This window comes from Abramis brama (genome assembly GCF_963993115.1).
Source record: "Abramis brama genome assembly, chromosome: 9".
In the NCBI taxonomy this organism is placed as follows: Eukaryota; Metazoa; Chordata; class Actinopteri; order Cypriniformes; family Leuciscidae; genus Abramis; species Abramis brama.
In genome coordinates, this window is record NC_139971.1 from 41,970,936 (window position 1) to 41,986,943 (window position 16,008).

General features: G+C 39.5%; 2 protein-coding genes across 2 annotated transcripts in view; both read left to right on the forward strand.

The window, feature by feature from the left end:
• LOC311089879 (uncharacterized protein) overlaps positions 1–16,008 on the forward strand; it is an 832,216-nt gene that overhangs the window by 547,654 nt on the left and 268,554 nt on the right. The window lies entirely within an intron of this gene.
• Positions 1–16,008, forward strand: part of LOC311089883 (ribonuclease inhibitor-like) — a 113,846-nt gene that overhangs the window by 76,298 nt on the left and 21,540 nt on the right. Inside the window, exons 10-11 of the mRNA XM_084124915.1 lie at positions 11,397–11,570; positions 11,722–11,895. Coding sequence (XP_083981041.1) covers positions 11,397–11,570; positions 11,722–11,895 — 348 coding nt within the window. The remainder of the gene's footprint in view (positions 1–11,396; positions 11,571–11,721; positions 11,896–16,008) is intronic.

Sequence of the window (16,008 nt, forward strand, 5' to 3'; positions counted from 1 at the left end):
ACATACCTAGTATATTTTTATGTAAATACAATAGGCCTACCTGATTTTGAACACAAGAGGGCAGTATAGCCCTATGTATGACTTGACTTTTATGAGACTAAATAGTACAATTACTATTTTTAAACTTATAAATAATTATTAAATTTAAAAAAAAAAAAGAATAAAATGAGTTTGGTTTTGATATTTGTATACTTTTATAGAAATAAATGGTGTATAATTACATTTTTAGAAGATGAGGCTTTTAGTGTTTAATTTTTGTACATTACTTCAGTCCCTCACTATAGCAAAAACATTTGAGATGTTTAATATCCGTTCACAATTTAGCATCTTTAATGTATTTTCATCATTTTGAAAAAGTTTGGTGTGAATAAAATAAGCCAGTTTGGAAGAGTAGCTAAAAACTCTGAAATATAACAACTCTGAGTCTGAAATATCCAAAAAATCCACATTCAAACCAAAATATCTGACTTTCTTTTGCTCTGAGCTAATGACTGTTAATTAGAAAGTTGTCCGGCTCGGTGAGACCAATATATATACTCATGTTTGTAACTGTTGGTAAAACTAACCCCCCCACTTTTGTCAAAAGCATGTTGAAAGTGACACACTTCCTGCTGCCAGTTGGTGGCGCTATAACTTTTACTCACAATAGTTACGTCCATCTGATCGGCCTCTTATCACAAACACACTGCTGAGGTTTCATCAAGATCAGTTAATGTATGCAGAAGTTATAACACTTCGTGTCTCTCTTTTCTCGTCATAAATTCATTTCCTCGCCACGGCCAAACCGTTCAAGATATCAAAGATCCGTCCGCAATTTAGCATCCTCAATGCCTTGACTTCACGCTGACCGAGTTTGGAGGCGAATCGATGTATTTCCTAGGAGGAGTACATTAAATTCCACAGCAAGCGTTTCCAAACAACCCTAAATAGCCGACTTCCTGTTGGGCTGGCGTAAAACTTAGAGCACGAAAGTTGTTTGGCCCGATGAGATCTATATGTGTACCGAGTTTCAAATTAATTCATGCAAGCGTGTTTGATATATGGACCAAGTTTTAGAACCCCGTTCAAGGGGGCGCTGTCGAGCCCCCCTGCCACGCCCGGCTACCAGATTCAGCCTGTCCCTGTTGACCGTGGGTTCTGACCTGTGTGCAAAGTTTCAAGAGTTTTCGAGCAAGTTAAGGGCCCCAAAAGCCCCTGAAACCTTGAAAAACAAAGATTAAATGGAATATACAAACCCCACACACACACACACAGACACACAGAGAGAGAGAGAAAATTCTCCAGAAAATCCACATTCAAACCAAAATATCTGACTTCCTGGTGGTCTGAGGTTATGACTGTAAATTAGAAAGTTGTCCGGCTTGATGAGAACAATACACCTACCAAGTTTTGTGATTCTAGGAAAAACTAAGCCCCCATTTTTGACTAAAGGTGGCGCTACTGAGCCATTTCACCACGCCCGTTTCTGAAACTTTTCACATGTCTACTGGATAATAAATGTGATGTGTCTGTCGAGTTTCATGCATTTTCAAGCATGTGAAGAGTCTCAAAAGCATCCGAAAAGAATATTAAAGTTTAATGCATTGCCACGGCAACAGTATCTAAGATATCAATAATCCTTTCACAGGTCTACATCTGCCGTGTGTTTACATTATACACATAAAGTTTTAAGCAAATCGGGTAAAAATAAGAGGGTGATTTCAAAGCATTTTGAAAGTGACACACTTCCTGTTGCCAGTTGGTGGCGCTATAACTTTGACTCACAAATGTCACATCCATGTGATCGGCCTCTTACAACTAACACACTGCTGAAGTTTCATCAAGATCAGTTAATGTATGCAGAAGTTATAACACACTTCCTGTTTGAATTATTCGCCATAAATTCGTTTCCTTGCCACGGCCAAACCGTTCGAGATATCAAAAATCCGTCCGCAATTTAGCATCCTCAATGTCTTGACTTCATGCCGACCGAGTTTGGAGGCGAATGAATGAATTTCCTAGGAGGAGTACATCAAATTCCACAGCATGCGTTTCCAAACAACCCATAATAGCTGACCTCCTGTTGGTCTGGCGTAAAACTTAGAGCACGAAAGTTGTTCGGCCCGATGAGATCTATATGTGTACCGAGTTTCATATTATTACATGCAAGCGTGTCTGATTTATGGACAAGTGTTCGGATCCCGTTCCAGGGGGCGCTGTCGAGGCCCCCTGCCACGCCCGGGTACCAGCTTCAGCTGATGGCCGAGGGTTCTGACCTGTGTGCAAAATTTCAAGAGTTTTCGAGCATGTTAAGGGCCCCAAAAGTGCCCGAAAGGTTGACAAAATAATAATAATAATAATAAATATAGCTGCGAGCAGCGATTACGGGCCCAAGCCGGTGGCACCGCAACCCCGGAGCCTTTAGTTACCTAAAGGCACCGGGGATGGCGGTGCCGCCGGCTTTGGCCCTCCATCGCTGCTCGCAGCTATATTTTTATATATATATATATATATATATATTATATATATATATATATATATATATATATATATATATATATATATATATATACACACACACATATATACATTATTTATATATATATATATATATATATATATATATATATATATATATATATATATATATATCTATCTATCTATCTATGTATATATATATATATACACACACACACACACACACACACATACATATACATATACATATATATAAGACAGAAAATATTACTTGTCTTACCTTATTCAGATTTTATGATACACTCAAAATATTCCACAACAAATCCTTTAAATTTAATGTAAAAATAAAAACGAAAGTAAGCAGTGTTGGTCTCACGTAACCCTCTCATTAGAATCAAAATGTTTCAATATTTGCGATGTATTTGGATTCTAAACTATTCTTTATTATAGGCTTTGTACTTCACTCGTGTTCCAATATCGATGGAAAAAATCATCCTCTTCACACGCGCAAAAATGTGCTTGGAAACATCACAGTGGAGCTCTGCTTTCTGTGAATGGTACAAATTGTACTACTGACTATTTAAACAGAGCAGTGTAATTCGTTTATGTTAGGTTGACTATTTTTATTATTATATTGTATTAGGGCTATAATGAACAGGCTGCGATGTCAAGATTGCAATTCTGGAATGTGTGTGTGTGTGTGTGACGCGGTTGCGGTTGAACAGTGGACACAAAAACATAAATAAAATGTTTTAGTTAATTCCTACATCCATAGGAATACATTGAAAATGCTCGCTCTACTCCGCACCATTATCAATGTCTGTGCGGACGTCTGTATTTTACTAGTATATAGTATACTATAGTTAGCGATTTAAAAGCCCTCAGCTGTGTCACACGTCGATTAACCGGTGGGAAAATTGTATCACAGTCACATCCCTAATATATTTATATATAAATACAATAGGCCTACCTGAAAGAGAATTTTACTTGCCCGACCAGAGTATAGCCTGATTAGAATGTCAATAACAAAAAAATAACTTGGGAGTCACTAAAACGAGAGATTATTCTAATTTCATTATTCATTTTAAGTTGCAATCAGCAGTTAAAAATGAATGTATTACTGATCAATGGTAACAAGGTTGCACTGCTGAGGCTCATGCTGCTTCTCCAGGAGAATTGTAAACAAATGAGCGCAGCACACAAAAAAAGCAAACCAGTTAACAACATACTGACTATAAAAATTACAAATATGGAGTTTTTATATATTTTATAACATATGATAGAGTTAAGCAACCTCACTTGACGAGTAGGCAACTATTTCCTGAATACAATCACGATTGAAACTGTGACATTGATTTCATACAACAGGTTAATAAACAGTTACAATTAAGTCACTTACATTTTAGATGCAATATTGACTGTTTTTGTTCTGTTTCAGCAGCAAAAATAGTTAAACAAAGATCACAGCAGAACCATTGCGCATCTCACAGCAACTTGTTTTCTCATTACTGAATGATTCAGCATTTTGAAACGAATCGGTTGACTTAAAGATTCAATGGTCAATCCATAAACATCTGTCTCAATCATGAATGACTCAGTCATTGGAACGAATCGTTTGAACGAATGAATCAATGACTCGCTCATTAAGATGGTCGCCTGGCGACACCTAATGGCGGTTTAGTGTTATGTTTAAAAGTATCATTTTTTCCAACGTGCACCATTATCAATGTCCGTGCGGACGTCCGTTTTTTACTTTCACTTTTATATTAGCGATTTAAAAGCACCCGCTCGTGTCACACGTCGATTAACCGATGGGAAAATATCCTCAGTCATATACCTAATAAATTTATATTTAAATACAATAGGCCTACCTAGTAAAACGTTTTATATACTATTTTGATATCCTTTTGGACACAAGAGGGCAGTATAGCCCTATGCTTGCTTTTTTGTTGAACCAAATAGCACTAAATAGCCTGTTTTTAACTTTTTCATACTTCTTGAATTGCAAAAACAGAATAAAATGGGTTTAGTTCTAATATTTGTATAATTTTATATAAAAATAAATGGTGTATAATTACATTTTTAGAAGTTATGAGATGTTTCCTGCTTCCTTTTTGACATTAATTTAATCCCTCGCCATAGCAAAACCGTTTGAGATATTCAATATCCGTTTACAATTTAGCATCATTAATATATTTTTATCATGTTGAAAAAGTTTGGTGGGAATAAAATAAACCTTTTAGGAGGAGTAACTAAAAACTCAGAGGCTGATTTAACAAAAAATCCATATTCAGACCAAAATATCTGACACCCTGTTGGTCGTAGCTAATAACTGTCAATTAGAAAGTTGTCCGGCTCGATGAGACCAATATACGTACTGATTTTTGTAATTGTGGGTAAAACTAACCCCCCCACTTTTGTCAAAAACATTTTGAAAGTGACACACTTCCTGCTGCCAGTTGGTGGCGCTATAACTTTGACTCACAATAGTCACATCCATCTGATCGGCCTCTTACCACGAACACACTGCTGAAGTTTCATCAAGATCAGTTAATGTGTGCAGAAGTTATAACACTTCGTGTTTCTCTTTTCTCGCCATAAATTTGTGTCCTCGCCACGGCCAAACCGTTTGAGATATCAAAAATCCGTCCGCAATTTAGCATCCTCAATGTCTTGACTTCATGCACACCGAGTTTGGTGGCGATTTAATTAATTCTCTAGGAGAAGTGTTTCAAATTCCACAGCAAGCGTTCTCCAAACAACCCATAATTGCTGACTTCCTGCTGGCATAAAATTTAGAGCACGAAAGTTGTTCGGCCCGATGAGATCTATATGTGTACCGAGTTTCATATCATTACATGCAAGTGTGTTTGATTTATGGACAAGTGTTCGGATCCCGTTCCAGGGGGCGCAGTTGAGCCCCCCTGCCACGCCCGGGTACCAGCTTCAGCCCGGCCCTGATGGCCGCGGGTTCTGACCTGTGTGCAAAGTTTCAAGAGTTTTCGAGCATGTTAAAGGCCCCAAAAGACCCTGAAACCTTGAAAAACAGGAATTTTAAACAAATCTCACTCAAAAGACAAATCCCCCCACCCCTCACACACACAGACGCAGAGGCAGAGAGAGAGAGGGAGAGAATTCTCCAAAAAATCACATTCAAACCAAAATATCTCACTTCCTGTTGGTCACAGCTTATGACTATAAATTAGAAAGTTGTCCGGCTTGATGAGAACAATATACATAACGATTTTTGTGACTCTACTTAAAACTAAGCTCCCATTTTTGACTAAAGGTGGCGCTACTGAGCCCCTCACCACGCCCGTTTCTGAAACTTTGCACATGTCTACTGGATAATAAATGTGATGTGTCTGTCGAGTTTCATCCAATTTCAAGTATGTTAAGAGTCTCAAAAGCATCTGAAAAGAATATTAAAGTTTGATGCGTTGCCACGGCAACAGTATTTAAGATATCAATAAACCTTTCACAGGTCTACATCTGCCGTGTGTCTACATTATACACATAAAGTTTGAAGCAAATCGGGTAAAAATAAGAGGGTGATTTCAAAGCATTTTGAAAGTGACACACTTCCTGCTGCCAGTTGGTGGCGCTATAACTTTGACTCACAATAGTCACATCCATGTGATCGGCCTCTTACAACGAACACACTGCTGAAGTTTAATCAAGATCAGTTAATGTATGCAGAAGTTATAACACACTTCCTGTTTCATTTTTTCGCCATAAATTTGTTTCCTCGCCACGGCCAAACCGTTCGAGATATCAAAAATCCCCTGGCAATTTTTCATCCTCAATGTCTTGACTTCATGCACACTGAGTTTGGTGGTGATCGGGTGAATTCTCTAGGAGAAGTGTTTCAAATACCAGACCATGCGTTTCCAAACAACCCTTAATAACCGACTTCCTGTTGGGCTGGCATAAAAAGTAAAAGTACGAAAGTTGTTCGGCCCGATGAGATCTATATGTGTACCGAGATTCATATTATTACATGCAAGCGTGTCTGATTTATGGACCAAGTTTTCGGACCCCGTTCAAGGGGGCGCTGTCGAGCCCCCCTGCCACGCCCGGGTACCAGCTTCAGCCCGGCCCTGATGGCCGCAGGTTCTGACCCGTGTGCAAAGTTTCAAGAGTTTTCAAGCACGTTAAGGGTCTCAAAAGTGCCCGAAAGGTTGACAGAAAAATAAGAATAATAATAATAATAAATAATCCTACCGAAAACAATAGGGCCTTCGCCCTTTCAGGGCTTGGGCCCTAATAATCCTAACGAAAACAATAGGGCCTTCGCCCTTTCAGGGCTTGGGCCCTAATAATCCTAACGAAAACAATAGGGCCTTCGCCCTTTCAGGGCTTGGGCCCTAATAATAATAATAATAATAATAAATAATCCTACCGGAAACAATAGGGCCTTCGCCCATTCAGGGCTTGGGCCCTAATAATAATCCTTACGAAAACAATAGGGCCTTCGCCCTTTCAGGGCTTGGGCCCTAATAATAATAATAATAATCCTACCGAAAACAATAGGGCCTTCGCCCTTTCAGGGCTTGGGCCCTAATAATAATCCTAACGAAAACAATAGGGCCTTCGCCCTTTCAGGGCTTGGGCCCTAATAATCCTACCAGAAACAATAGGGCCTTCGCCCTTTCAGGGCTTGGGCCCTAATTAAAGCTGCAAGCAGCGATGAAAAGGGCCCTCGCACCCCTGCCACCGCCACCCGGCGCCTTTAGGAAAGGCCTTAAGATTACACTCACCAAATTTGAAGAGGATCAGATCAAAACTGTAGGAGGAGTTCGTTAAAGTACAACATCAGTAAATGGCAAAATCTGCACAAAATCTGACAGGAAGTTCAAAATAGCTGACTTCCTGTTGTGTTTAGGGCTATGCTCCAAGATACTTTTTTGTAGGTATTGGGTCATTACATGTATGTACCAAATTTCATACCTGTATGTGAAACCAGGAGCTGGGGCAAAATGTAGGGGCAATAACTATGCCAATTTGCCCCACTCAATTCTGAAAACCATATCACACGTAAATTTTCACCACTTCTGAAGCGTGTGCAAAGTTTCATGATTTTTCGAGCACGTTTTGTATTTGCCACACTTCCTGCTACCAGCAGGTGGCGCTATTCCTATAACCAAATATGAGCATGGTCATGTGTTCAGGACAGGACTCTTATCAAACATGTGAAGTTTGGGGCAGATTGGAAATTGTATGCCTAAGTTACTGCAGGCTGTCTGTGGTTGCCTAGCAACATAGGAACTGCAAGCAACATTAATATTGAACTTATCTGATCATGCATATATCACCAAAAGGCCGAAATTGGGTGAACATTTGTCAGGCCCCCGAGGGCACACCCTTCGACGAAAACTCAAGATCTTTGCAATTTAACGTCGCAAAGGCCTTCAGATTACACTCACCAAATTTGAAGAGGATCAGATCAAATCTGTAGGAGGAGTTCGTTAAAGTACAACATCAGGAAATTTTGAAAAATGCCCAAAATCCAGGAGGAAGTTCAAAATAGCTCACTTCCTGTTGTGTTTAGGGCTATGCTCCAAGAGACTTTTTTGTAGGTATTGGGTCATTACATGTATGTACCAAATTTCATACCTGTGCGTGAAACGTAGAGCCGGGGCAAAATGTGGGGGCAATAATTTACCGAATTTGCCCCACCCAATTTTGAAAACCATATCACACGTAAATTTTCACCACTTCTGAAGCGTGTGCAAAGTTTCATGAGATTTCGAGCATGTTTAGGCCCTCTAAAAAGCGATTCACTTTGGAGAAGAAGAAGAAGAAGAAGAAGAAGAATAAACGGAGCAAAAACAATAGGGTCCTCTCACCATCGGTGCTCGGGCCCTAATAATCCTAACGAAAACAATAGGGCCTTCGCCCTTTCAGGGCTTGGGCCCTAATAATAATAATCCTACCGAAAACAATAGGGCCTTCGCCCTTTCAGGGCTTGGGCCCTAATAATTATCCAATCACTGCTTAACCTAATAAAAAATATTGACTAATATAGCCTACTGTTATATTATCTGTGCGTATACATCATTTTAATAGCTTGATGTTTTTTAAATATTTTGTTGCATTGTTAAAAGTTTCAGTGCGTCGACGGATCGCTCTCCGTGGTTCTGACCAAAGAAGAGCGCTTTGGAATCTCCATTACGCATTATACGCATCATACCTGGGCTGCATTTCCGATAACATTAGCGCGCTACAAAGACTCTTAAGGTGTAATTTAACTAAATGTATACTACCACTAAAGGTATATCATTGCTAGGCGTCTTCAGGGCTATCATCCACTCGCGAGGCAGAGGCGCTGGCGCCCTAGCAACGGCGCTGTTTTTGGTAAAACATGATTTTGACGACTTCATTAAGTTTTGTTTTATAGAAAACTCTTTTTAAAAGATTTTCGTTTTGTATAAATTTTATCTTAATTTTGATCAATGTTTTATCAATCAATTGCTCGTATTTAATAAATAAGAAGCAAATATATAGCAGACAATGTAATAACCTTAATGTAATTGACAGAATTACAAAAAAATATTTTGCTTCCTAAAAGTGCATGCATGTCTATTTCCCTCAAATTAAATATAAAACGCATGTGGACTGATATTTTTCCAATGTCTGGACTCCTTTATTAATGGAGTATATAAACAGAAGTTTCAATATATTGGTATTAAATGCATTTTCTGAGAATTTATATGTCAAGTTTTTACAGCAAATGTCAAAATGCGCGCTCTTTGGTCCATCAGTGCTTGAGTCACTGATCACATTAGAATAAACTATCTCATAATAAAATACAAAATTGACTGATTTATGAATGTATATGCATAGTTCTCATCAGTCGGAAATACAGATAAACGCTTTCATTTGTTGTATTTTTGATCCTGAAAGAAAACAGAACAACAAAAGAGCGAATCATGGAGTCTGTAGCCTACGTGTTATGCTTCTTAAGCGGACTTTTGGGACTCAGTTTTGAACTGGTGACGCGTCATTGCTTGTCACGTGACACATCGCACCAACAACAGCGCTGAATGAATGAATGATGATCTGCTTTTATGTCATTTTTTTTATGTCTGCTTTTATGTCAACAGCCCCCCCTATTCCAACGTCTATGCTTCCATGCAGGATATGGGTGCTTGCTGTGTGAAAAATCGATCAATAAACGGATATAGCAAAGGAAGTGCATAAACTCGCTTGCGCGTGCAGGCGAGGGGGAGTGCGATTTGTCCGGGGAGTCGGATTTCGGTAGGCTGCAACACCGGCAACGGTAAATGGCAGTGAGCCCAGCCCACCCATTCGAGAAGTGTCGACTCTTATTTTGAAAAGGGCGTATTGAGGGGGCGTGACATCACATTGAAGCAATACCCCTGATTGGCTGACTACACGTGTGGATCGTAGTCACACACTCTGCGGAAAGATAGTGCCAAAAAGATCTGTAGACGTGTGCAGAGGGATCTGTGAATGCCCTGTGATCTGCAAACACAGATTCAACACTTGCATGCTGAGCTTTGCACAGAATGTGTAAGAATGTCTTTTTACAGTGGTTTGAAAATACAAGTTAGACTGTGTTTGTTTGCAAATTGTGAGGAGGGCATTTGTAGATTTTTTAATGGGAAAAACAGCGAAACAGTTGTGCCAAAATTCTGAAAACAAATGCAACACAATCTACAAACAAATAATGACCCTCATGCGCAGACAAATCACTTTGCATTCATTCAAATTCTGGTTGTCAAGTACAAGTCACTGATTTCTATTTGTGAATCATGAAGAGTCTGTTTGTGGATTTTTTATCTATTTGTAGATTTTGTTTTACATTTGCGGATCATGAGGAGTTTGTTTGCAGATTTTAAATTGATTTTTCGATCTTGTTTTGTGTTTACAAATTGTAATATGCATTTTTGACTCTGAAAACAAATGTGACACAATCTACAAACAGAACATGATCTTCACCTGCAAACAAGTCACTTTACATTCATTCAAATTCTGGTTTTCAAGTTCAAGTCACTGATTTCTATTTGTGAATCAGGATGTGTTTATTTGTGGATTTTTAATCTTTTTGTAGATCATGCTTTATATTTGTGGATCACAAAGAGTTTGTTTGAGGACTTTGTATCTATATGTAGATCTTGTTTTACATTTGCGGATCATGAGGAGTTTGTTTGCGGATTTTTAATCTATTTGTAGATTGTCTTTTGTGTTTACAAGTTGTAATATCTATTTGTGACTTTTAGTCTGTCCATTTTCAATGGTTTTGGCATCAATTTACCCCCATAGGTTGAACCTGAAAACGTTTTGCTGCACATTGCACTTTTAGTTTTCTGACTAAATAAAAACTCAAGAGTAATGCAAGTGAAGAAATTAAAAAAGTTTGGTAATTTCCCTACTGTAAAGTAGAAAATATATATTTACTTAAGAAATATAAATTTTCATTTATTTTACAGTGCATTTGATTTACACTATATTAGCTATTACTGTCATATGAATAATAATTTTTATTAAATAAATGCATAATAAATAATAATGAGACAACCCCTTGTCCAGAAAAGTTGTCATATTTTGTAAAATGTGATAAAATCCAGAATCTGTGATTCAACTCTCTTTAAACTTTATTTAACTAACAAAAGTACAAAGAAAGGATTTTTAATATTTTCACTGACTAACTTAATTGTATTTTGTAAATATAAACAAATGTTGATTTTGATGGCTGCAACACACTCCAAAAAAGCTGGGACAGAGGATATCAGGAAGGTAGTTATAATCTTTTTTTCAGTGTACATGTTGCAGTGTACCGCCCTGAATGATGATCACTCTTCCTCTGAATGTCTGTTTTGTTTTGTTTGTTTACGAAGAGGATGCGACTTTACAGAATAAGAGTTATCTTCTCCTCTGTCTTATTTTCTTGTTCTTTCTTTCTCATAATGCAGGTTAAGAAGCTGGGAGATGAAAGCTGAAGGCTGTTCTGCTGTGACTTCAGCTCTGAACTCAAACCCATCACACCTGAGAGAGCTGGACCTCAGTGGAAATAAACTAGGAGACTCTGGAGTGAGAAACCTCAGAGATCTACTGAAGAACCCACAATGCAAACTGGAAAATCTACAGTTAGTATCATTATACTTTACAGCAGTTACAGTGTGGTTAAAGTTTACTGTTTAGTTAAAGACAACTGAAACATAGTGGGGAAAGAGAATAAGATGACATCATAGATCATTGTTCTTTGTGTTTTTTGTTTTGTTTTTGTTTTATCTTCAGATTGTGTAAATGCAGTATTAAAGAGAAGCAGTGTGGCATCCTGACTTCAGCTCTGAACTCAAACCCATCACACCTGAGAGAGCTGGACCTCAGTGGGAATAAACTAGGAGACTCTGGATTTGAAAACCTCGGAGATCTACTGAAGAACCCACAATGCAAACTGGAAAATCTACAGTTAGTATCATTATACTTTACAGCAGTTACAGTGTGGTTAAAGTTTACTGTTTAGTTAAAGACAACAGAGCTTAGGTTACATTGTTTATACTGCAGCATTTCACCTGATCTGCAACTGCATTTTCCTATTGGTCACACTTAGATTTAGGTGCCTAACTAATGAGTACTTGCATTTAATTTAATTTGATTCAATTCAAATGTCAGTGTACTAATTGTGTACTTGTTGTTCTGCAGAAATTTTATGCTGTTCACATCTGCTGTTATAACAGTTTCCAGCATACAGAACTAGTGTGACTGTTAAAAATAACCCATGGGAACTATACTGTCACATTTTCAGTTAGTTTATAGTTTTCATGTCCTGATTTCTGTTTTAGTCTTCTGGTCAGTTTTGGCTCTGCTTTCTTTCGTTCCCTGCCTGTTAGTGTCCTACGTCACAGATTAATTAGTCTTCATTTCAGGTGTGTTCCCTCGTTAGGGGCCGTTCACGTTGCGTCTTTTGCAAGCTCAAGTTAGTTATTTCAAGTGTAGACGCGCAACAAGAATAATAGAAGCGCACATGTTTTTCCAGGCGCAGCGAGATGAAAAATTCTCAACTTTTCAGAATGCCGCAAACGCACCGCAGGTCATGTGACAAGAACCAACCGATCAGGGGTGCGTTTCCCGTACAACTACGTAACTCACTGCTTCACTACCATAGTACGAGACATCGTTGAAGAAATCAACTAGCTGGTTATGACTGTTTCCTGAAACTATATTGTCGCAACGTGGTCGTTAAACCACCTTGGTTTATGACGTCACGCACGTGGTGGAGTAATAACTTATTTTAATGAATCTGTTTGAGATCGAATTAACGCTAGATGTTTTGATATACATTACAGACATGACATCTGAGGACTATTTCTCATTTTTCTCAGTTATTTTGCTTTATTTCCAGACTCGATCATTGGCTCGTTCTTACATAGCAGAGCACGTTCATACATGTGCACTCTTCAAAAACGGTGCTTTAAATCTCTTGACAATCTAAAAGACGTAAATGACATTTGTATGTATTCTAAATAAATGACATGGGTTGTACTGAATGTCAGCTTGCTTATTTGGCTCAAGATAAGGATTTACTTAGTCCACATGTCATGCAAACTAGAAACTATGCTTCTAACCACAGGTCGAGAGCTGAGGGGATTTACAAATGCACAAGAAGCAATTCACAATTCACAAATGCGTGCAGCGATTTACAAATGCACAGAAACCGGTTCACAAATAAATGCCAGGCAGAGTTGTGTTTGTGACAAATCTCATTTTATTTATTTGTGAGTTTTATAATTTTTTGTGAAACTCTTTACATTTGTTTGTGAATCTCAATCAATTCATTTGGAATAATGCAACAATTCTAACCTCATATCACTCAGGATCAGTCACTTGTCTGCTGCTTTGCCTAACTGCCAGTTTCTCCGTAGCTTGCTAAGTTCGCTATTTTGAGCGATGTAAACAAAAACTAATAAAAATTAAAAGAAATATCAGATCATCCTCCATAACGCAGCCGCTATTTACATCTCATTATCATCTGTAAACTCTCACGTTACCGAGGCAACGACTTTTGATCCCCGCAGTGGAAAACAAAACCATATCTGTACCAGCTGGCCCGGGTCGGCACAGAATAGAATGGTTAAGCAAAGAGAACCGTTCGGCCCAACGGTGGAAAAGGTGGAAAACCGTTCGGCCCGACGGCTATACACTCTATGACAGACTAAACGCCTGCTGTATCTATTTAACTCTTTACTGTCAGCATTTTTGATAATTTTCACAAAAGTTTCATGGCCCCCAGAATATTTTGTTGGATGAATATCTGAACATACCAGTTTTCCTAGCTCAAAATGAAGTGGCGGTGGTAAAATCCTGATCATGTGCACAGATGCAAGTGTACTGTGTCTTGAACTGGCTGAAGAAAATTATTTTTATTTTGAGAACACTATCATACAGTGTTTCCCATTGGATATTATGAGACTGTGGTGGGGGGACCTCTGTCCGTCTAGGGTGGTCCAGGCCGGTCCAGGCTGGGGTCATTAATGTGTGATTTTAATAGTCCACCCACGACCCACGCGCAAATTATTAAAATTGGAATGTTAATTTTATTTCTTTATCGCCCGACCCGTACTCTCAGAATGACTCGAGCCCCAGCTGAATTTTGTCGACAGTTGGAGGTGGGGTGAAATTTCACGGAGGCTTCCGCTTTGTAATTCTCTATGCAGGAAAAACACTGCATACAATAGGCTATATCAAAATAAAGAACAGACCCTCTGCTTTTAAGAAAAAAAAAATCATTTGATATAGCTTCATGCATTCTTATTTTAAATGCTGATTAATGTTTGATGATCATGTTAGTTTATGTATGTGTTAAAAACTTAGTGATCTATGTACGCTTTTATGCGTGAAAGTTGCAGGTGGGAGCCAGAGAAGGTTACATATGTTTTTGTAGGAGCAGGACAGAATCTAGCGGGAGGGGCTGGGAGCGGGACTGAAAAAAACTGTCCCGAGGAGGTGTCTAATTGGGAGTTGTGAAACATGACCTTTTTTTTTTGCAAGCTGCAAAACAATTTGGTGCCTGTTCCAGAACAAAGCAAATTAAATTGTGATGTACTAATTGTTCGGCCACCGAACTTTATCAGCTGATATTTATCTTAATCCCACCCTCTTTTGATTGACAGGATATAATCAGCCCTGATTGTCAGCTGTTTTTAAACAATCAGCTCATGGCCGATAGCATGGAAGATCGCTTTTATCTGCCAATACCAATAACTTATTTTTTTTCCCATGCCTGGAGAAGTATAAAAATTGAAGGTGCATTTGATTTGCCAGAAAATATGAATGGAAACTTACAAATGCAGAATGATGTCATCAGCATTATTGATCCGATTTGGTGGTAGAGAGAGAGAGTAAAAATGTAGCACCCAAATGATGACATTGACACGGAAGAACCCCTTTCGAAGTTGATCTGAAATTGTGTAAACTTTTTTGCATTTTGAAAAAACATTCCCTAACTTAGTGTTCTCTCTAGAGAGGTTCTCTCGTATTGCGTAATATCTTACGCTATGGGGAAATCTCTTTTCCACGAGATATTGAAGCCAAAAATTATCCTTAATTTTGTAATAATGTAAAACGCGTTGCGGCAACACGCAGACATAGGCGAGACAGCTCGCGCGCCCATTGGCTGCTCTGCGGCAACTGCAGCAGCCTATCGACAAGGCCCTGTTGTGACGTCAGCTCCAATGAGGGCGCTTTGCACCCAGTGCGTCACGTCCCGCCGAAACGGGCGTGGCCTTGGGCTATAATATAGCTCGAGAGGCTGATATAGCTGATTTTCATCTCTTCAAGCGGAGCTTACGCATCGCTGGATCCTGAGAGAAGAAGCCGTGCCATCAGAAAAAGCCTTTTCAGCTGGACGAGCCTTGCATCTGAAGCCGCTGGCCGCGCCGCATTTAGCCGCCGTTCCTGCTGCGCTATCCGGCGTTATATCCTTTTCTCTGCTACTGTGTTTTGTGTGTGTGTGTGTTCGCCGCCGCGACACACACTCTTATTGCACTAAAAGAGCTGGGCGTCTTTTTCAAGATACCCCTTTCCTGCCTGGGTGAGGTTCACGCAGCTCTTGCGAGTTACTGCCTATGGCGACTCTGAGGACTCGCCTGGCATCCTTTCTGAGACTGCACCTCTGCCCGCCGCGGTACCGCGCCGTAAAAAGCGCCGTGCTCGGAACCTCCCCCAACCCGCAAAAGCTCGCCGGTTCGCCCGCCTGCTTCACCCGCTTCGCTAGAGTCTCTCCCTGATGGACAGCAGTCGCCGCTTTCCGTCGTGGATATCGACCAGGAAGCCGCGTCTGTGGGGGATGATACCTGCTCTCCCTCTGTTCGAGCCGTGCAAACTGCGCCGTTCACAGAGAGGTCGGGAGCGGACGGTCCCGGGGCTAGTGTTTCTTTACGTTACAAGAAAGCTACCCTGCCCTCATTCACGCGTCACTCACCGGCGTAAGAAGAAGAGAGAGTTTTTAGTCCCGCCGAGTAACCTCCATTTCTCACACATTTCTCAGTCCCCTCTTAAGTCAGGCGACTGGAAATATCAATA